The sequence below is a fragment of the Scyliorhinus canicula genome, chromosome 10 (assembly GCF_902713615.1).
Source record: "Scyliorhinus canicula chromosome 10, sScyCan1.1, whole genome shotgun sequence".
NCBI lineage: Eukaryota > Metazoa > Chordata > Chondrichthyes > Carcharhiniformes > Scyliorhinidae > Scyliorhinus > Scyliorhinus canicula.
The window spans coordinates 34,995,634-35,018,468 of NC_052155.1; the positions used below are offsets into that span (position 1 = coordinate 34,995,634).

Here is a 22,835-nt window from a genome sequence, read left to right on the forward strand (position 1 = left end):
CTCCCCTCAATTTAAAGCTATGTCCCCTCATGCTGGACATCACCATCCGAGGAAAAAGGCTCTCACTGTCCACCCTATCTAATCCTCTGATCATCGTGTATGCTTCAATTAAGTCACCTCTTAACCTTCTTCTCTCTAACGAAAACAGCCTCAAGTCCTTCAGCCTTTCCTCATATGATCTTCCCTCCATACCAGGCAACAACCTTGTAAATCACCTCTGTATCCTTTCCAATGCTTCCACATCCTTCCTATAATGTGGCGACCAGAACTGCACACAATACTCCAAATGCGGCCGCACCAGAGTTTTGTACAACTGCAACATGACCTCATGGCTCCGAAACTCAATCCCTCTACCAATAAAAGCTAACACACCGTACGCCTTCTTAACAACCCTCTCAACCTGGGTTGCAACTTTCAGGGATCTATGGACATGGACACCGAGATCTCTCTGCTCGTCCACACTACCAAGAATCTTGCGTTTAGCCCAGTACTCTGCCTTGCTGTTATTCTTTCCAAAATGAATCACCTCACACTTTTCTGCACTAAACTCCATTTGCCACCTGTCAGCCCAGCTCTGCAGCTTATCTATGTCCCTCTGTAACTTGTAACATCCTTCTGCACTGTCCACAACTCCACCGACTTTAATGTCATCTGCAAATTTACTCACCCATCCTTCTACGCCCTCCTCCAGGTCATTTATAAAAATGACAAACAGCAACGGCCCCAAAACAGATCCTTGTGGCACACCACTAGTAACTGGACACCAGTCAGAGCATTTCCCATCAACCACCACTCTTTGTCTTCTATCAGCTAGCCAATTTCTGATCCAAACTGCTAAATCACCCTGAATCCCATGCCTCTGTATTTTCTGCAATAGCCTACCGTGGGGAACCTTATCAAACGCTTTACTGAAATCCATATACACAACATCAACTGCTTTACCCTCATCCACCTGTTTGGTCACCTTCTCGAAGAACTCAATGAGGTTTGTGAGGCACGACCTACCCTTCACAAAACCATGTTGACTATCTCTACTCAAATTATTCCTTTCCAGATGATTATACATACTATCTCTTATAAACCTTTCCAAGACTTTTCCCACAACAGAAGTAAGGCTCACTGGCCTATAGTTACCGGGGTTATCTCTACTCCCCTTCTTGTACAAGGGGACAACATTTGCTATCCTCTAGTCCTCTGGCACTATTCCTGCAGACAAAGATGACTTAAAGATCAAAGCCAAAGGCTCAGCAATCTCCTCCCTAGCTTCCCAGAGAATCCTAGGATAAATCCCATCTGGCCCAGGGGACTTATCTATTTTCACACTTTCCAGAATCGCTAACACCTCCTCCTTATGAACCTCAAGCCCTTCTAGTCTAGTAGCCTGTATCTCAGTATTCTCCTCGACAACTTTGTCTTTTTCCTGTGTGAATACTGACGAGAAATACTCATTTAGCACCTCTCCTATCTCCTCGGACTCTACGCACAACTTCCTACTACTGTCCTTGACTGGCCCTACTCTTACCTTAGTCATTCTTTTATTCCTGACATACCTATAGAAAGCTTTAGGGTTATCCTTGATCCTACCTGCCAAAGACTTCTCATGTCCTCACTTGGCTCTTCTTAGCTCTCTCTTTAGAGCCTTCCTAGCTAACTTGTAACTCTCAAGCGACGCAACTGAACCATCACATCTCATCTTCACAAATGCCTCCTTCTTCCTCTTGACAAGTGATTCAACTGCTTTAGTAACCCATGGTTCCCTCACTCGACCACTTCCTTCCTGCCTAACAGGTACATACTTATCAAGGACACGCAGTAGCTGTTCCTTGAACATGCTCCACATTTCCATTGTGTCCATCCCCTGCAGTTTTCCTCTCCAGGCGATGCATCCTAAGTCTTGCCTCATCGCATCATAATTGCCTTTCCCCCAGCAATAACTCTTGCCCTGCGGTTTATACCTATCCCTTTCCATCGCTAAAGTAAACGTAATCGAATTGTGGTCATTATCACCAAAATGCTCACCTACCTCCAAATCTAACACCTGTCCTGGTTCATTACCCAGTACCAAATCCAATACGGCCTTGCCTCTTGTTGGCCCATCTACATACTGCATCAGGAAACCCTCCTGCACACATTGGACAAAACCGGATCCATCTAAAGTACTCGAACTATAGTGTTTCCAGTCAATATTTGGAAAGTTAAAGTCCCCCATAACAACTACCCTGTTATTTTCGCTCCGATCCAGAATCATCTTTGCAACCCTTGCCTCTACATCTCTGGAACTTTTCGGAGGCCTATAGAAAAGCCCTAACAGGGTGACCTCTCCTTTCCTGTTTCTTAACTCAGCACATACTACCTCAGTATTCGAGTCCTCCTCAAATGTCCTCTCAGCCACTGTAATACTGTCCTTGACTAACAATGCCACCTCCTCTCTTATCACCTTCCCTGAACTTACTGAAATATCTAAACCCCGGCACCTGCAACAACCATTCCTCGCCCTGCTCTATCCATGTCTCCGAAATGGCCACAACATCGAAGTCCCAGGCACTAACCCATGTCGCAAGCTCACCCACCTTATTCCGGATGCTCCTGGCATTGAAGTAGATGCACTTTAGACCACCTTCCTTCCTGCCGGTACATTCCTGCAACTTTGAAACCTTACTCATGACCTCACTACTCTCAGCTTCTTGTGTACTGGAGCTACAATTCAGAATCACAATCCCCTGCTGAACTAGTTTAAACCCTCCCGAAGAGCATTAGCAAACCTCCCGCCGAGGATATTAGTACCCCTCTGGTCCAGGTGTAGACCATCCCGTTTGTAGAAGTCCCACCTACCCCAGAATGAGCCCCAATTGTCCAGGAATCTGAAACCCTCCCTCCTGCACCATCCCTGCAGCCACGTGTTCAACTGCTCTCTCTCCCTATTCTTCGACTCGCTAGCATGTGGCACGGGTAACAACCCAGAGATAATAACTCTGTTTGTTCTAGCTCTAAGTTTCCACCCTAGCTCCCTGAATTGTCTTTGAGAAGGTGGTGATGAAATGCCTTTTCAAACTGCGATAGTGCACGTAGTGTGTTGTCAGAGTTCCTGGTTTTTGACCCAGCGCCAGTGAAGGAATTACAGTATAGTTCCAGACAGTTCAGGATGGGGAGTAACTTTCAGGGGAACTTGCCAGTGGTGGTGTTTCCATGCATTGACTGCCCTTGTTCTTCTAGGTGGTAAAGGCCACAGGCTTGGAAGAAGCCTTTGAAGGAGCCTTGCTGAGTTACTAGAATTATGTCAGGGATGAGGGGCTTCAGTTATGTGACGAGATTAGAGAAACTGGGATTGTCCTCCTTTGGACAGAGAAGGTGAAAAATATTAAATTGAAGTGTTTAAAATTGTGAACGCTTTTGACCAAGTGAGGAGAATCTATTTACACTGTGAAGGGGCATTAGTAACCAGAGGACGCAGATTTGAGATAATTGGTGAAATCAGAAGGGAAATTAGTAATTTTTTTGATTATGGCATGTTGCCTGAAAGGGTAGTGTGAGCGTATTAAGTTGTATCTGTTGAAAGGAAATTGAAAATGTTCTTCAAAAGGGAACATTTGCAGGGCTTTGTGGAAGGAGCAGTTGATTGGGGCTAATTGAGGAGTTAATAGTTTGTTCAAAGATCCATGACAAACCCATAGGCAAAATCATCTCCCCCTGTGATATATGGACAACAATGATTCCCCATAAATCATGGTCGTTTGATCAGGGCAGAATGGAGCTTAACTCTGTGAGCCAACAACCTCCTGGTTCTCACTGACCAGCCTCCCAATTTGATGACCACTTGGCCCAAGGCTTTAGTGAACTACAAATTATAGAACAGCAACAGGAAACGTCTAAAATGGTGGGAGAAAGATTGGCAAAGGAATTTGAGAGAAACTCAAAAGCACAGCAAATAAGAAAATCAGTACTTGAGAGAGAATTTGATGGGAAATTAAAACAAAATGTTGGGGAAAAGGGTGCCAAGGACTATATGGGTGCACAAGAATATATGAAAAGGGGTAGGCCATTTATCCCACCTAACTGTGCTCTAATTCTACATCATTTGGATAGTTTAAAACTTTGCCGGCCTCACCTTTTACTAATAACCTTATGGTCTAGTAACCTTGGCTAACCAATAAAGCATTAAGCCACTTGAATTTGTTGAACAAAGCTTTGTCCCAGTGTGCTCATCTTTAGAACACTCAGAAAAATCTTATGCAAAGGAAAAGTTCATATCAACTCTGACACCATTACTGGAATTTCAAAAAGCAGGGTGTACTCTTCTGAGTATTGACATTATCTCATCAGCCATCTGGTTTGTTGCGTCTGGGAGGATCAAAATCATTTGAGAACACTTAGCATCCTGAAGCCACACTGTTCCTACATGGTAAGGTTTTATCTTCACTGACATTGAAGTCAAATCTAAAAGCTGGGTAAACTGTGCCATATTACCTCTCAGATTCAGGAGACTGGTACAATTCCAATCCACAGATTTACTATGGTGGGATTTTGTGAATGGTTATTAAAAGCCAAGCTACATTTAATAATTTTGACACCACCTGGAATCCATGCAGGCTGGAAAAAGCCAAGAGATCCCTTGGACCCCCCTCACACCAAGCCTGTCCCGAGCTCATCCTCTTTGAGTGCAATTGATCATAGATCATAGAATTTACAGTGCAGAAGGAGGCCATTTGGCCCATCGAGTCTGCACCGGCTCTTGGAAAGAGCACCCTACCCAAGGTCAACACCTCCACCCTATCGCCATAACCCAGTAACCCCACCCAACACTAAAGGCAATTTTGGGCACTAAGAGCAATTTATCATGGCCAATCCACCTAACCTGCACATCTTTGGACTGTGGGAGAAAACCAGAGCACCCGGTGGAAACCAACGCACACACGGGGAGGATGTGCAGACTCTGCACAGACAGTGACCCAAGCCGGAATCGAACCTGGGACCCTGGAGCTGTGAAGCAATTATTCTGTTCACAATGCTACCGTGCTGCCCCAGATGCAATGCAATCGCTTCTTAAACTGATCTCAGCACCCAAAGGAACATTAGAGAGAAGAACATCAAACCGGTTTTGCATTCCAGATTACGTGGCTCATGAAGGATAAGCGCTTCGCCACAATACAACCAGAATTATCTTTTGCAGCAAAACACCATAACCTATCAAATTTAAAACTTCAAACGTGGTAGGATAAGAGGGCAGAATGTGGTGGAATCAGGGTATTTGTGTTCTAATGTTTGACCTAAGGATTATGAAAATTAGTTGAAGACATTAATAGAAAAAAGGTTTGTCTATATGACCAGCAGAAGGAAAAATAGACTTTCAGTTTTAAAGATACATTTTGTTTGTTTACATTTTATAAATTTCTAGAACAACCAATTTAGAAGCTCAGTGATCTGGACCAATACTAAGACTCACCTACACTCATTTTATAAAATTACTGCCTTGGCATACTTACCATTTGCATGTGTTAACTTAATAGAGTAAAGTAACACAGGTAAAAGATGAAGCTGTATCGCACCTCTCCACTCATTGTATTGTTAGCCCTAGCTGAGACAAGCCCTTGTTTTCAATTTTTTTTTAAAGAGGAAAACAATAAAGTACAATAATAAAAATTAAATCTGTAAAATAAGAGTTCACATTTCTTGCAAAGAATTGAGGATTAGGACACCAAAGAAAATGCAACTCTGTAATTACCAGTGACTCACTAGGATTTTGTGGAATAGTGCAAGGTCATCTCCATAATTCAAGACGTGATATTTCTGTGCAGAGATAATCAGAAAATTTAATAATACGCTGGAAGATGAATTTCTATTGAACAAAGTAGAGGAGATTGCCTGTTTTTCCTTAATTTTTGTCTGCCAAGGGAATAACATGTACAGGAAAAAAAATCACTATGTTCCATCTGACCAATACCACTGCCTGCATTGTTTCTCACAATAAGTGTGAGACACTCCTGAAAATGTCAGGTCATTAATTATGGAGAAAAACGTATATTTATTTGGTATTCATCAAAAAGACATTTCAGCAGAGAGAGTTCAACAGTGTTTAATAGTGAAAAAGAATGATGCAGAAACACCACTTGGTTAAGAACAACCACTTTCAACATCTTGAAATGCAGATCTGTTTGTCGACAAAGTACATTATTGAAGTATCACTGAAAAAGGGCACATTGCAAAGCTTTTCACCCTCTGCTTATCAGGACAGGATTGAATTTAAACAAAGCTCGGTCGTTAACTGACGGTCATTAGTCAACTGGTGCATTCTCTATGGCAACGCCTCTAACAATCAGAGTCCGCTTGCCAACTAATCAGCACTCTCCTGATGAAGTATGAACTGTTCCCTTCACATTTGGTATTTTAAAAAATAAATTTAGTGTACCCAATTTATTTTGTTCCAATTAAGGGGCAATTTAACATGTTCAATCCACCTACCTTGCACATCTTTGGGTTGTGGGGGCGAAACCCACGCAAACATGGGATAATGTGCAAACTCCACACGGACAGTGACCCAGAGCCGGGATCGAACCTGGGACCTCGGTGCCTTGAGGCAACAGGGCTAACCCACTGCGCAACCGTGCTGCCCCCTACATTTGGTATTCTTGCAAATACCTGATGAATACAAAACAAAAAGCTTTGACTTGTGAATTTTTTAAGCAACATTCAAGTTCTGTACTACCAAACAACTATTTAAAGTACATTTTATTTGGTGGATGCACTATCCTAAAGTTCTTATGTCCTGTATGATGATTTAAAACCTCCAAGCTTTCTTTCGGGATCAGGAATCCAAATGCACAAGGTTCAGATAGGCAGTTCTTAACTCCAGCAAAGCTCATGAGCTGATGGTACCATATGGTTTAAGATCCTGGGAATCAAGGTGAAGAAATACTTAAACCGCTTGAGAGTCAAACTGAACCCTTGACGTAATCAGAGCTGTAGACCAATAGGTAACTAGTTGTAATTTTTTCATTTGTTTTCTGTTATTTTGATGGTCCTTTTATATTCATGGATTTCTTGCCACCTCCCATCCCCATGAAGAGGTGAGGTGGACCCATGCAGGCAGATGCATCACAGATACCAGGAAAGCCTCTGAGTCCAGGTTGGCCTGAAGATCCTTGTTCACCGGGCAGGCCAGGTTCGCCACGAGACCCATCTCGCCCATCTTTACCAATTCCAGGCAAGCCAGCAACACCTATAACCAAAGAGAAAATGCAGTGAGACGCAGAGAACTGCTGGTACTTGGTTTTAGTTTCCACATTTCTTGAATGGGAATAGAGATAGAATTGGAATCCAAACTAGTACTGTTTTGTCAAATTGTGCAATCTTTGTGGATCTCACTACCACAGGGAGGGTGTGAAGCAAAAGGTATATACAGACAAGCCTACAAGGAAGGATGATATAGATGGTTATAATGGTAGAAATTACAGGAGGAGCATAAATTTCAGCCCATGTGGTCTGATTAGGCCAAATGCCTGTATCTGTACCATAGAACATAGAACAGTACAGCACAGAACAGGCCCTTCGGCCCTCAATGTTGTGCCGAGCCATGATCACCCTACTCAAACCCACGTATCCACCCTATATCCGTAACCCAACAACCCCCCTTTAACCTTACTTTTAGGACACTACGGGCAATTTAGCATGGCCAATCCACCTAACCCGCACATCTTTGGACTGTGGGAGGAAACCGGAGCACCCGGAGGAAACCCACGCACACAGGGGGAGGACGTGCAGACTCCACACAGACAGTGACCCAGCCGGGAATCGAGCCTACAAGGAAGTGTGAGAGGATGTGTGACCATGTGTGAGGATGTGTGACAAAATGAACATGTGCACATATTGTGCCTGTTTCAACAAAACAAAGTAAGCAACAGCCATTCGCTGACAAATTCCTGAGTATAATGCCCTGACCTGTCAGGATCAAGCTGCCTGTTTAAAATTTTAAACAATGCTTGGCAATTAACTGTCAATCACCATCAACTGATGTATTCTCCATGGCAACACCGCTACCAATCAGAGTCCACTTGCCAACCAATTAGCAATCTCTTCCCATGCAGTACAATTTTCCCCTTAGATTGGTATTCTCGTAAGGTGTCCCGAGTGCAAGATGAAAAACTTCAACCTGTCACTTGTTTCAGCAATACACATGAAACTTTATGAGTGTTATGTCCGTTATATGTTTGAATTGCAAGAATGAGCATCTCGATAGGAACATACAAATTAGGAGCAGAAGTAGGTCACTCGGCCCCTTGAACCTGCTCCGCTATTCAATAAGATCACAGCTGATATGATTGTAACCGCAACCCCACATTCCTTCAACCCGCGATAACCTTTCACCTCTTTGCAAATCAAGAATCTATCTAGCACTGCCATAAAAACATTCAAAGGCTCTGCTTCCACCACCTTTTGAGGAAGAGTGTTCCAAAGCCTCACTACCCTCAGAGGGGAAAAAAATGTTCTCATCTCTGTCTTAAATGGCCAACCCCTTAGTTTTAATCAGTGACTCCTCATTCTAGATTCTCCCACAAGAATAATCAGGTACCACACTGAATCCTTCTCAAAGAAAACCAATAGCCAACAATTAATTCCATTGGCTATTGTTCTTGCATTTTATCCCAGGGTTACATTATTGTTTAACATGGATATTGAGCAGGGAAGCGCGCACTCCAGATCAAAGGGGTTGGAAGGTCTGTTAAGGGGGATGATTGATTTTTCTGAAACGACAAAAATGTCACATAATCATCCAAAATGTGACAAGAATAATATATTTTTTCAAATTATGGGGAATTTTTAAATAGACACACAACAAATGTTCAGCCACCCTTATGTCCTCCTCAACTAAATCTGCAAATTCAACCTAATTGAATTTTTTGAGTTGTGTTTATCAATGTTTTCTCACATTGTGTATAAATCCGGGTAATCGCCTCAGCTTTGTCTTCGAAACATTGACTCATATGCAGCCAATGACCACAGTTTATCTGATGAGATTAGAGATCTCTGACCAATTGACTACAGTACAAGGGTACTTGATGAGATATGACCTCTCCCTGAGTCTTAGCGTGGACTATTTTTCATGAGATTGAAAGGATTGTAATATGAGAATTTGCAACATTAAGGCTTTCTGTATTAGGTGTTTACCAGGCAATCCTTGAGGTCCTGGTGATCCACGGTGTCCCATTCCTTCTTCTCCTTTCTCACCCTTTTCACCTGGTACACCTGTCATGCAAAAGGTCAGTGTTCAAGCTCAGTTCTGGTAGCAAATATCAGTTATGAAAACAACTAGAAATTATTTCAGAGGTGGTGACTGAAACTCATTAAAAAACACTTACAAAATGAAATAAGAAGATATTTCTTGGTGCATCAACCCACCTTTTTCAGAAACTGACCTCAAAAATCTGCAACCATAACCCACTTGTCCAGTGGGCTCTGCCAGAACGACCAAGACCTTAGATACACTAAGTACAGATATTAAGCCAGTTATTTCATGATGGCCTATTAGCATCTGGGCCACTTCTCATTCCTAGAAGGTCATTAATTTCATGAGGGTTGGTAACTCTGGCAGACAAGCCTCCAACTAGGACCTGACAAAACATCAGTGGAGGTGTACTTGGTCGGGGAGGCAGTGAAAGGTATTGTCATTGGACCAGTAATCTAGAGATCCAGGAAAATGCTCTGGGGACCCCATTTCGAATCCCACCACGGCAGATGGCAAAATTTGATTTCAATAAAATTATTGTTTAGCATGGATATTGAGCACGGTAGCGCGCACTCCAGATCTGAGGGGTTGCAAGGTCTGTTAAGGGGATGATTGATTTTTATGAAACAAAATTAAAAATCTAATGAAGACCATGAAACCATTGTCAATTGTTGAATAAACCAGGGCCAGGCTTCTGCAAAAACTCGGCTAAGTGTTTCACGCCGGTGTCAATGGGCCTCTTGGCCCAGCGATTCTGAAGCCCACAGAGGGCCAGCGCGGTGCTGGAGTGTTCCACGCACCGCCAGCCGCAGGTCCGTGCATGCGTGCGGCAGCCGCTTCCGCGCAACATGGCAGAGCCACACAGCGGCCCGACGCCCAAGAAGATAGCCCCCCCTCCAGATCGTGTACGCCCGCCCGATCGCGGGCCTGACCATTGTGGAGTCTGATCTCCCCGCACCCCCCACCAGGATGGCCACCGCGGCCGCGAGACCGAGCTCCTGCCACGTGGAACCATGTTAGAACCACGCTGGCAGGAAATCGGTCGGTCGACCGCAGAGAATTGGTGCGGAGGCCTCTTTAAACAGCCTTCGACAGGCGCCGCATCAACCATGCGCACGCGGCAGGCGGTGATTCTCCAGTCGCCAGAGAACGCGTCCGGTGTCGGACCCAATCGTAGACTGAGGCCCCATTCTCCGCCCCACGCTGAGCGCAATTTCAGCACGGAGGATCCCAGCCATGGTTCTTCACTGATGTCCTTTAGGGAAGGAAATCGGCCATCTTTACCTGGTCTGGCCTGCATGTGACTCCACATCCACAGCAATGTAAGGATACAGGTGTCGCTGCCTGGCTTCTATGGAAAAGAGACCCACCTAGGTGCTCAGACAGAGTCGAAGCCTGAACCATTCTGAGACAAAGTCCTGTGGCGGGGGCGGGAAGCAGGGGTGTTCCCACTGTGGAGGCTAGAGGGAATTTGCATCACATTGGCCTACATTAATTATGTAGTTTGGAGTTTCCTGATGTTTTCTGTGGTGTGGCAGGCTGGATAACACACTCCAACCCCACACCCCATCATATCCGAGCGCTGTAGTTAAAAGGCTGGAGATGCTGAGGAAGCTGCAAGAGGTGGGAACATCTACCAGAGGTGTCGGAGGCCCTGAGGTGGAGGAATTCTGTCTGGTTTCAACATGCGCGCACACTGATGTCTCCATGGGGAGGGTGGTGGGCACCATGAAGATCCTGGTCCAAGAGAATTCCCAATTTCTGCCGGAAATGCTCACACTAGATGCACTCTATCTAACCTTAAGTGAGCTATGGAACAGGGGACAGGGCACCTTAACCTTCCTCCAAATGCTCCTTCTCCTCAGTCCACAGCACCACTGACTAAAATGGAGGAGGGTTCTGGAGAAGAGAGTATGCTGCATCAGTTGAATGCAGTTCAATTGAATAAAGAGGCCCCGATTGAAATTGTTTAAGGGTAAATGGCATACCCCTTCAAATGACAGTTGACACTGGGGCTTCGGTGACCGTAGTAGGTGAGCCGACCTTCCAATAGTTACGTACAGGAACAGTCTTTAATTTTGAAGAGTACTTTAAGCATTCAACATACAAAAATATCAGCAAGCTTAAGTTCTTCCTTGGTATGGTCAATTACTAAGGAAGGTTCATTTTGTATCTAACCACAACATTGGCAACATTACACCAGCACTTCAGGAAAAATCAGTGGCGGCAATGGAAGGATTCTTGAGTCGTGAAGCAAGCATTACAGTCTTCAAATCTTTTTGATCTGGGAAAACCAATCATGCTGACATGTCCCCTTAAGGTGTTGGGGCTGTTTTACCCCTGAAAATGGGAGATAGCTGGGAAAGCTCTTTCACCTTTGCCTCAGGACCCTTTCTGAAGCAGAACAAAATTACGCTCAGATTGAGAAGAAGGGTTCAGTGGTTATATTCAGGGTGAATAAATTGCACTGGTGTATTTACTCTTTCAAGAGTTACGCAATGTCCACCAGGGCAAAGATGGAGATGTTGGCGTGTAGTCAGGTCTGTTGGCCAGGCATAGACAAAAAGACATTGAAGAACTAATACAAAAGTGCCATCCTTGCCAATTGCAGCAATCATTGCCACCTTCCGCCACCCTTCACCCATGGGAATCGCTAGGTTGCCCGTGGACCAAGATTCATGTAGATTATAGGGTTTGTATCCGGGCAAGATATTTTTGGTGCTGGGAGATTTGCACTCAAAGTAGCTATTAGTCCAGGAGATGGGGGCTACTATTTTGGTGACCACAGTAGACGCCTTGCATTCATCATTTATGGGCTTCCTAACGCAATGTCTTTGGAAAATGGCACCCCCATCACCGGCAATGATGTCCAGTGTTTTGTGAGAGAAGATGGCATATGACACACAAGGGTAGTAGCTTCCTATAACGCAGAATTGAACGGTCTGGCTGAGTGGGCCATTTAAACCTTCAAGAACGCCATGAAAAAGTCAGATAAACCACTTAACCAGAAGTTGGCTAATTTTTGTTGTTATGCAACTCAACCCCTCATTCAACCATGTGGGTCACGCCAGCTGAGCTGCTCATGGGTTGTCGGTTGAGAACCTGACTGGACCTTGTATTTCCACATTAAAAGTGGAGGCACATCAGAATAGTCAGCGGTCAGAGCAGAGAAGTGACAGGTCATGCCAGGTGGGAGACCCGGTTTTGGTCTGTAATTTTGCAGCCAGTACACCTTGGTAAGAAAGATGGGTTGTCGCTCAGTCGGGGCCAATGTCTTATGTAGTCGATGTTAAGGGGAAGACCATCAAAAGCACACCAACCACCTGAGGAGTCGAAGAGTGGTGACCCCCCCCCCCCCCCCCCCAAAGTAGAGTTGATGAGTCCTGCAAGCACCGTCAATATTCCTGTAACTTGGTCCAGACAAGGGGAGCCAGGGGCTCCCGCTTCTATTCAACCAGCTGCATCTGCCAAGTCGGTGAGGCCAGTTCGCCTATTGTTAAATGATCCTGCCTGAGGTGCGTTGACAGTGGACCACTTGATCACCTAAAAGAAGGCTGTGTCTGAGGCTGGGCTACCTCGATACAGGAGGACCCAGAGGCCTCTGGACCGAATTACATTTTGAGGGATTCTCTTTCCTCAGTTGTCCTGGTTAATAATTGTACCTTTGTACATAATATTTGTGGTACTATATTAAGGAGGGAAGGATATGGTAGTTTGGCCCCTTTAAGGGGTCAAGATCCACTGACCATGTGATTGCCTCAGGGCCAATCAGACGGGAGCATGCAAACCCCAGCCAATGGGGAATTTGTGCGGGGCCCTGGGAGCAAGAAGCCGGCAGTGTGAGCCAGGGAGCTGAAGAGTAAAGATCTGTTGTATAGTAATCTGTGCCTGTTATATAACTGCCTTTGCCTTTCATCTGTAAACCCCTAATGGTCACACTGCACCCGAAAAGCAGCTCGCCGTAGGGCAGCGTGGTCGATAGAAGCCGGGAGACCCTACTCCCCGTGCCAGCCTGGCATTGCCAAGGTGTCCAGGTGGCACTGCAAGGGCAGTGCCAGGGTGCCAGGATGGCATGGCCAAGGTGCCAAGCTTGCATTTCTGCACAGGTGTGCTCTGGCTGGAGGTGCTCTGCGCACGTGTTAGGGGGAGGGGGGACCTATTATGGGAGGGCCCCCCCCTCCCATAGTGCGCTGGGACCCGGGGGGGGGGGGGGGGGGGGGGGTAGCGGGGGTTGCTTCTGGGGCCTCGGAGACTGATCTCTTGCTACACTGAGGCATTCCAGCAGGTCAAGCTCCTCAGTGTACAAAATGGGTCTATGTGCGGCCTTGGCCGTGCGTTCCCCATTGAGGCCCCTTAGAAATTCAAGTCGCATTTGAGTTTTTGGCTAAACGAGCTCATTATGAGACTTTGTCCCCATTTAGTTAAATCGTGACCTGTGTTTCTCTCTCCACAGCTGCTGCCAGACCTGCTGAGTTTATCCAGCATTTTCTGTTTTTATTTTAGGTTAGTACATTGTCTGGCATTTTCCACTGCCACACATTTATACTTACCACAGTTAGTGAGGAAAGTATAGAGGTGGATGTTGCCTGTTTATAGCTCCAGAGAAAAGTCATATGGGGCGGGATTTCCTGGCCTCCCACCCGCTGTCGATGGGAATTCCCATTGAAGTCACCCCACGCTGCTGGGAAACCTATGGGCGGGGGTCCACTGCCTGCGAACAGCCGGAGAATTCGCCCAAGGACTTGGAACGCTGTACCTTCCTCAGAGTGGCAATCTCCAGCGGATTGACACTTTGGATGAACTGATCCATGCTGAAACTCCAAAGACCCTGTCTCGACCAAAGTCCCTCACTCAGGCTGGGTGAGACAGGAGCAGCGAAGCGCGTCTTGGGCTGCATCAGCGAGAAGTAACAGGGGTGCAGAAAAGAAAGAAACGTCCCCCTTCCCCCTTTTACAGCATCAGCTGGGGTCAATTTAAAGGGAGAAGGTAAGTGGCTTAAACAATTAGAGAGACCAGAGGTGAAGGGGCGGGGGGCGCATTGGGACGTACGTTCGGGTAGATTAGATGGGCGTGGGGGGGGAGTCAGGTCAAGTCGGAAGGGTGTAAAGATCGGATAGGGCAGGTGAGGGGGTCAGGTTGGGAGTGGGGGTGGTCGGGCAAGGTTGGGCTGGGGGGTTTGGGTGGACGGTGCCAGTTCAGAGCAAGGTGGTGTGAGGGGGGGGCGGTGGGGGGGTCAGAACAGCTTGAGAAGGGGCCTGGGGGGTGTTTTGGGTCAGGTCATAATGTGGTGGGGTGGATCGGATCTGGGGTAGGGCTGCTGTGGGGGAAGTGCTGGGGGGTAGTGTATGTGGGGGGGAGGGGGGGGGTGGCGCTTTGGGTTTTTGAAATTGTTATTTTGGATTTAGAAGGTTTTATTTCCCCCCTCTAACTCAGAGTAACAATCAAGATAAAACTGGCAGAACCTTCTGAAGTTGGCAATTTAAAACCTGTCGGATGGTTCCCAGCCCAGCGTAATTGTCCAGAGGAAGTTAGTGCTTCTGGATAATTTCCGGGTAAACCCTTATAAGGGAACTTCCTGGAGGGATTCCCTAGCGCAACATTGGGGTACCCCTGAAATGCAACACTGGGGAACCAGGAAGTAACGGTCCATTACCTCTGTTTCTTTCTCCCCAGATGCTGCCAGACCTGCTGCGTTTTCCAGCATTTTAATTTCAAATTTCCAGCATCCACAGCATTTTGCTTATATTTACCTGTTTGCACAGTTGCTCCAGGGTGGAATTCAAAATTAACTTTGTTTTCTGCCTTTCACATCGCCATCAATAAATTTGTTTTTCTTATCGTTTTGATCTTATTTTTGGTACACGATATTCTTTTACACTCAGGGCGGGGCTTGGCAAGAATTAAGTGAGGGCTTCCAGTTGTTAGCCTGTGCTATTTTAAAAGCTGATTGTTTGTACAAAAGTGAGCCAGGGCAACACTTAAGAGGGGAAGCAGCAAACCTGTACCTCTCCGACACATCACAGCTGAAATCAGTATGTTACCATGGCATCCTTTCAACCAATTATTGGTTTTACCTCTGTGCTAAATATGTCATTTGAAGGTTTCATGAACGACAATGGGTTGAAACGATATTCTTACCTTTGGGTCCTGGTTCACCAGGGTAACCTTGGTGACCTTTGACACCTTGTGGGCCTATTGCACCTGGGTGTCCTGTAGATCCTGGAGGGCCAGTTGGTCCGAGTGGCCCAGGTGGTCCAGGCCGGCCTGGTTTCCCAAACCCTAATGGTCGCCTTAGGCTGGCAGAGAGCTGAGAGATTTGCTCTGAAAAGAAAAGAACAAATGAAACTTTGGCCTCACAAATTAAACATTAATATGTAAGCTCTAATGTTCTTTCAACCATTCTCATCACACACTAGGGGCGGAATTCTCCGTCCCCCCGGCGGGTCGGAGAATCGCCTGGGGCCGGCGTCAATCCCGCCCCTGCCGTGGCCCGAATTCTCCGTCACCCGGGAATCGGCGGGGGCGGGAATCGCGCCGCGCCGGTCGGCAGGCCCCCCGTGGCGATTCTCCAGCCCACGATGGGCCGAATTCCCGCCGCTGACAGATTTTTCCCGCCAGCGGGAATCAAAGCACGTCTGGTGCCGGCGGGATTGGCGACGCGGGCGGGCGCCAGGGTCCTGGGCGGTGCCCCCACAGTGACCAGGCCGGCGATCGAGGCCCACCGATCGGCCGGTGGGCCTGTGCCGTGGGGCACCATTTTACTTCCGCCCCGCCCTGGCCTTCACCATGGCGGGGGCAGAAGAGACCCCTCCCCTGCGCATGCGCCGGTATGACGTCAGCAGCCGCTGACGCACAGGCGCATGCGTGGACTTCCGCCAGCTGGCAAAGGCCTTTCGGCCCCGGCTGGCGGGGCGCCAAGGGCCGTTCGTGCCTGCCGGCGGAGCGGGAGCCACTCCGGCGCGGGCCTAGCCCCTAAAGGTGTGGAGAATTACGCACCTTTGGGGAGGCACGACGCCGGAGTGGTTCACGCCACTCCGTCCCGCCGGGACCCTCGCCCCGCCGGGTCGGGGAGAATCCCGGCCCAGGTTTTTTCACCCCAATTCCACTAATGCTCTGCATTTCCCGTGTGAGTTTGACTCCTTCATCCTTGCCAGTGGACCAAGACAGACCCAGAAATGGCGATGGTGGTGCCTGGGACATTATCTGTACGGTATGAATATATAAAGCTGTTGTTTGACTAGTCTGTTCGAGAGCTCTCTCAAATTTGGCACAGTAAGGACTCTGTACGGTCAACAGGGCGGGATTTGCCATTGTCGTTTGCAATGCCTCGGCTGCTGCCGGGTGATCTGCCCAACTTCAATACCTTTCTTACACTTCATAGTGGTCTGATACAACTGCATGGTTTGTTCGGCCATTTCAGGGGACATTACTGTCAACCACGTTATTTCATGGCCGCCATTACGGAGTCCAGCTTTTAATTCCAGATTTATTAACTGAATTAAAATTCCACCAGTTGCCATGGTGGGATTCCAACCTGTGTCCCCAGCCTGAGCCTCCCATCACTACTATACCACCGCCTCCCCCATCAGAGGGCTGAATTGTGAGCCAAGTACTGTTTTCTGTGGGGCGCGCATGTTATACTAGTCAGATGAATGCCTGGGCTCTAATCCAAATGTCCATAATGAGGCCTGGCTCATAGCCCAGACATCCATCACGCTTGGTCAAACAGCTGCACCCCAGAGAAAACATTGTTTGATTGACAGCTCAGTCTCTCTGATCTTTGCCGTTGATTTCACAATGTGTTATATACAACATTCAGTGGTTCCAAAGGTTTGCGGTTTTTGTTACTGATACCCAAAGGGTCTAGATTTTTATCAGCTTATAATGAAATTACTTTTTCCAACATAGGAGAAAGTTATGAATTAATTGCAGTTTGAAGCTTTTTTTTACACATCTTATTGTGACGACAGGGTTCATTGTTTCTCAACAGTGTATCAATGGGCATGGAAGTGCCACAGCATGGCATGGGGGGGGGGGCATGAGCAGCCACAGGGGATGGGTGGAAGGGTAGAGTTTGTCACAATAGGCATCAGGAGGATCCTCAGAACTTACTTTTTAAAAGGTCCCCTCATGCAGATTAGGTTCCACAACTTCTCTCAGGGGCTGTGAACCACAAGTCTTTAAAAACGTTGCTTGACGATGAAAATTGCGGAGAAGTAGGGGATACCTATCTCTGCAAATGGAGCCGGTGAGATCTAGAATGCCAGATGCATGCTTCTGACAGGAACCAGCCAACACCCTTCAAAAGTTGGGGATCCTGGAATTGGAATCTGCCTGCTATTTGTAAAGGGTACCTGGGTCATTCCATGAGAATTTAGGCCTTTAACTCTGTTTTTCTCTCCACACGTGCTGCCTGACTTGCTGAACATTTCCAGCATTTTCCGTTTTAAGTTATTGGTAAAGAAGATACCATCTGGATCTGCAGTTACCATTAGCTGCCAGTTTTCTGAGTCCTGGAAAAGCCAGCCCAACGCAGACACCGTCCAGAATTAGAGGTGGAGAGCCTCAGGGGCTACCCCATCTCGGCCGACCTTCAAAGTCGAGGCCAGAATTTGCAGTCCTCAGACAGCTAATTGCCTGTTGATGTGGCTTCCATCCCTCTAAGGCAGGATGTCCCACCTCCCAAGAGCTGTTGACTAAGCCAAAGGGTGGCTGGTCTTCAGTCCCAGCACTACCACCAATTGAGGTGGGGTTACTAATTGCTGGGGCCAGCCAGGCAGGCGATGGTGAGGAGAGGTTTCAATTGTGACGCCTGGGAATGTCTCCCAGCAGGGACTTTTTTGTCCAGTTGGGAGAGAGGTCCCTCCATGAGCAACTGATGGGATATGGGAGGTTCTGTGTTGGTGATTAGCTTGGACTCTGGAGGTGATGACCCTCCTCCCACTGTCACCTCTCCCTGGTAGGCAAGAGCGCCAAAGTGTCAGCGGCATTCTGATACTTCACCCGAGTTACCGGTGAGGTGAGCCTGCACGTGACGCTGCTCAACATGAGGAGGAAAGGGGGCAATGTAACCCATCCTGATGCTGCTGAAGTGACATCCATGCCCAAGCTCTTTTCAGTAATGGAGACTCCAAATGATTCGGAGCAGAAATATTTATTGATTTTTTTTCACCTTTCCCAGCACAGAAACATTCAATCACAGTCTGATTGTGCAGTAGAACAGGTCTCAGCAACTGAATAAACTACTCCTGTTCCTATCATACCAACTGTATCGTACCCCTGGCTAAAAATATTCGAGGTCATACTCAAATTTAGGTAAATTCACAAATGGTTGAAAACAAGATGCGAGCAAATTATTTATTTATTCTGGGAAGGGTTGGAACATGGATGTTTTTATTCACAACTTTGGGGTGTCACTGGCAATGACAGCACTTATTACCCATTCCTAATTGTTTCTGAGAAGCTGGTGATGTATCATTGGGGCTGGTTTAGCGCAGTGAGCTAAACAGCTGGCTTTTAATGTAGAACAATGCCAGCAGCGTGAGTTCAATTACCGGCCTCCCCAAAAAGGTGCCAGAATGTGGCGACTAGGGGCTTTTCACAATAACTTCATTGAAGCCTACTTGTGACAATAAGCGATTATTATTATCTTCTTGACAAGTCAGTGCCTTGCTAGGTCATTTCAGACGATAGTTAAGAGTCAACTGCATTGCTGTGGATATGGCCAAGTACAGGTCAGATCAGGTTAGGAAGGTAGATTTCCTTTGCTAAAGGATAACAGTGAACCAGCTGGGTTTATAACAATCCAGTCGTTGCATAGCCACCATTTCTGATGCCGGGACAGACACGATGGGACAAGTGGCCTATTTTTGTGCCGTGTACTTTCTATGATGTGAATTTACCTCTCTGGATTATTGGACCTCAGGATTGTTAGACGCCTGATTGAGGCTTCTTACATGGTGACTGTCTCACTCGTCGATAGTTACGTTGCAGCAATGGTGGGGTGAAGCCCCCTTTTGGGCTATTAATGTCATCCATGAGCCCACCCGTCCCAGACTGAATTGGGCAGGAAGTGGTATTGTTCCCAATTTCTCTCGTACAAACATTGACGGCCACCAACAGAAAACAAAGGGGCAAGGATATGCCATCCAATGTTATGCTCCTGTCCATCGCAATCTCACCAAGAAATTGGAAAGGGGGAATGGAAGATAAGGAGGAGGCCGGGATTTTCTGACCCTGCCATGGTGGGATCTGTCGCAGGGAATGCGGCGGGCCAGACAGAGGAACATTAATTTTCGGTGGGACCAGACAATCCTGGTGGTGGACGGGGCCAGTAGATCGTGCCCAGGTGCGTTGACATTACAATGGAGCATCTGCATGCCTCACAAATTTACATTAAATTTTTCTGTTCATTCTTCTGCTCTTTGAACAGAATTGCCTCTATTAAAATAGCAGATTTATCAAAAGTAATCATTACTCAGAATATCGTCCAAGGCCAAAATGGACAGAGGGAGCGCAAGACCGGTAGAGGGACAGATCCCTTGAACATCAAAGATATAAAAATACCTGCTGGAAACAGTCCCTCACCTTGAATCATGCTCATGCACACCTCCCTGATTCGATGCTCACTTGCCTCTTTGCCCTGTGAAGAAGATGCAGTTTAGCAGCAAAAACTTATGTGGAAGGTCAAGCAAAAGCATTTTGTCACTGTTTGCTCTTAAAGTTACAGCATTGAACTATTGGAGTGAACCTTAAAAAGATTTTGTTGGCAAAATAAGTGGCTCACATTAGGAAGTTAATGTCCAGTGAATGCAAATGAATTCTAATGCACAACAGCAATGAGAAAGTACTTAATGCTAAATTTATCCAAAGCAGACAGCATGTTAACGCAATCTCCTTCCCTCTCTGAGGCTCAGTTTGAAATCCAATCGAGACCAATTGGATATATGTAAGGATGTTTCGCTTGGAGATCATAATCTAACTCCTGGCAGAAAAAAATCCACAACATAAAATTGCTTCCTACTCAACACAACAGGCAATATATTTACAGAATAGGGTTTTCTCTTCAGTATGCAGGCATAAAACTGTTGATGAACCAAGAGGGTGGTATTTAGTGCAGGCAACAGGATTCTCACCCTCTTGCCTCTGATTGAGGCTTCTTACATGGTGACTGCCTCACTGGCCGATAGTTACGTTGCAGCAATGGTGGGGTGAAGCCCCCTTTTGGGCTATTAATGTCGTCCATGAGCCCACCCGTCCCAGACTGAATTGGGCAGGAAGGCAGCAGGTTCGCCACCCGGCATCCTCCCATCTGATTAATTGCCACCCCCCCAGCTCCAAATTCACCTCGGAGGAGGGTATTAAATTCAGGGTGTTCATTGTTTAGACTGGGAGGAGACCTGCCAGAAGTCTCAGACTGTGTCCAGCTCTTTGTGGCACCAGATATTTGTGTGACTGATAGTGAAGACAAAAAAAGAAAGTCAAATAGGCTCTGGCTACCCGCAAACAACTTGACATAAATATTTAACAGCTGGCAATTTTGTCCCAAAATGAAAGGAACACGTTTGAGTGTCATGCATCTCAATAATGTTTCAAAAACTGCTCAAAACTCATTCTCTACAGGTGACCTTGACGACCCAGAAACCAAGATCTCTGCAGTTAATTAATGGAATGTATGCTTAAATCTTTACTTTTAATGTATTTGTAGAATTGTGCCTATATAAAAGAATGTTCTAAAAATATACCTGAGCACATATTGACTCCCTCTGCGACTCCCTCTGCTACCAGTGTACCAGGGCAGCAGTGTGTACCATCGACAAGATTCATCGAAGAAAACTGCCAAGGCTCATTTAACAGCCTGTTGCAAACCTGTAATTTTGAAAGCCTAGAAGGATCGGAGCAGCATACACATGGGAAGACCTCACCTATAGGTTCCCTCCAAGTCACACACCATCCTGACTTGGAAATTTTCTTTTGTTTCTTCAATGGCACTAGGTCAAAACCCTGGAGCTCCCTACCTAACAGCACTGTGGGTGTACCTACATCAAACACATTGGGCGGGATTCTCCGACACCCCAATCCCTGGGGGAAGGTGCGAATCCCGCCCCCCACCCTGACGCCGGCTGCCGTATTCTCCGGCCCTGTTTTTCGGACTGGGGCGGTATTCCCGCCACGTCGGTCAGGGGCCGTTGGCAGCGGCCAGCCCCGGCGATTCTCTGGACCCCGATGAGCTGAGCGGCCGTCCATTTTTGGCCAGTTTGCCCTCAAATACTTACATCTTTACCTGGTGATCCAGGGAGTCCTGGAGGTCCTCGTACTCCTTCTAATCCTCGAGCACCAACTGCACCTGAAGACCCCTGAAAACCAGGCTGCCCAGGACGCCCTTGTGGCCCACCAAGACCAGATTCGCCAGGAGCTCCAGACTGTAAAGGTAAATTCCAAAGGTTTGACTCTGGCAAGTATGAACATTTTATTTTAATGTGTAAGAACACCTTTGACAAAAATGCATTTACAAACTGAAATTTTATTCAGCCAATTGTAATGTTTGGGCATTGGACTGGCAGCTCTTAAATTTAATTCCAGATTGATTTGTATCATTACCTTCCTGATTGACACTGTAGGTCAGATATTCTAGTTTCATTTCATAGACCCACATTTGTACTTGCTTGCAGCTCTGTATGAATTTCAAGACTTGGGTGCATTCTGGCATCGGAATCAGGCTTTTCTATGAATAAATCTCGTACTCCTGGATGAGATTCATGGAAAATGTTAAGAGGATAATTTTTGTACAATCCGATGGTCTTTATTTCTTTTATCGGGTTACACTATTTAGATGTTCTCTCTCTTCCTCCCTATTTCTGTTGTCCATTTCCATGAATAAATTCACATTCTGTTGAATGGTCTGCACTCAATCCATTAACCTGCCTTCCACTCATAGATGGAAAGTGACCTGTTTAGTATTTCCACCACCTTGCATTTTACATCAGATGATCATAATTTGTAGCAAATATCTTCTTTATTTCCAAGAAAAAGGGCCACTTGCAAAGATGTTCCTTTGCCTTATCTCCAGCTTCCGAAACTTTGATTTTTCTCCACTGCAGCTGCACTGGGCTTTCAATTTTATTCCAATTTGAACTTCCTTCTTCTGGTTGATCCAAAGCTGAACATTTTCCCCTGGTCCCCGAAATCGAGGTTTGGCTCAACATCTTCTGTAATTCATGCATCGAGGAACACTTTGCTGCCTCAGTGTCAACTTTCTTCTCCGGTCTACAAGCTTATAAATCCCAAGATTGGCAGTACGTTATCATTCCATTGCACCTTCTCTTTTTCTTTCAGGAAGAAATAGTTGGGAGGGGACAGATTTTAACAAGTGTGGTCTTAACATTGTCATTAATAAAATACTGTTGGTAGCAACCTTGTAACAAGTAGAATCAATATTTGTTTTTAAATCCCTTGAATTCTTTGCCTTGATTAAATTGGGATTAATGTTTACAAAGGGTCAATTTCATTCAGTTCATACCTCTCCTTTCTTGCCCTGAACTCCAGGAATGCCCTTTAAAAGAAAAACAGGTCATTTGCTTCAAAATAGGACATTCCTATAATAGTGAACAATGCATAC

The 22,835-nt window shown here is 46.3% G+C and overlaps 1 protein-coding gene across 1 annotated transcript in view; it reads right to left on the bottom strand.

Moving 5' to 3' along the window:
- Nucleotides 1-6,560: 6,560 nt before the first annotated feature.
- Nucleotides 6,561-22,835, bottom strand: part of LOC119972300 (collagen alpha-1(IX) chain) — a 156,836-nt gene continuing 140,561 nt past the window's right edge. The window contains exons 32-37 of the mRNA XM_038808789.1: nucleotides 22,737-22,769; nucleotides 21,493-21,639; nucleotides 19,805-19,859; nucleotides 15,356-15,538; nucleotides 9,160-9,237; nucleotides 6,561-7,213 (exon numbers count right to left, since the gene is read on the bottom strand). Coding sequence (XP_038664717.1) covers nucleotides 7,002-7,213; nucleotides 9,160-9,237; nucleotides 15,356-15,538; nucleotides 19,805-19,859; nucleotides 21,493-21,639; nucleotides 22,737-22,769 — 708 coding nt within the window. The 3' untranslated portion in view covers nucleotides 6,561-7,001. The remainder of the gene's footprint in view (nucleotides 7,214-9,159; nucleotides 9,238-15,355; nucleotides 15,539-19,804; nucleotides 19,860-21,492; nucleotides 21,640-22,736; nucleotides 22,770-22,835) is intronic.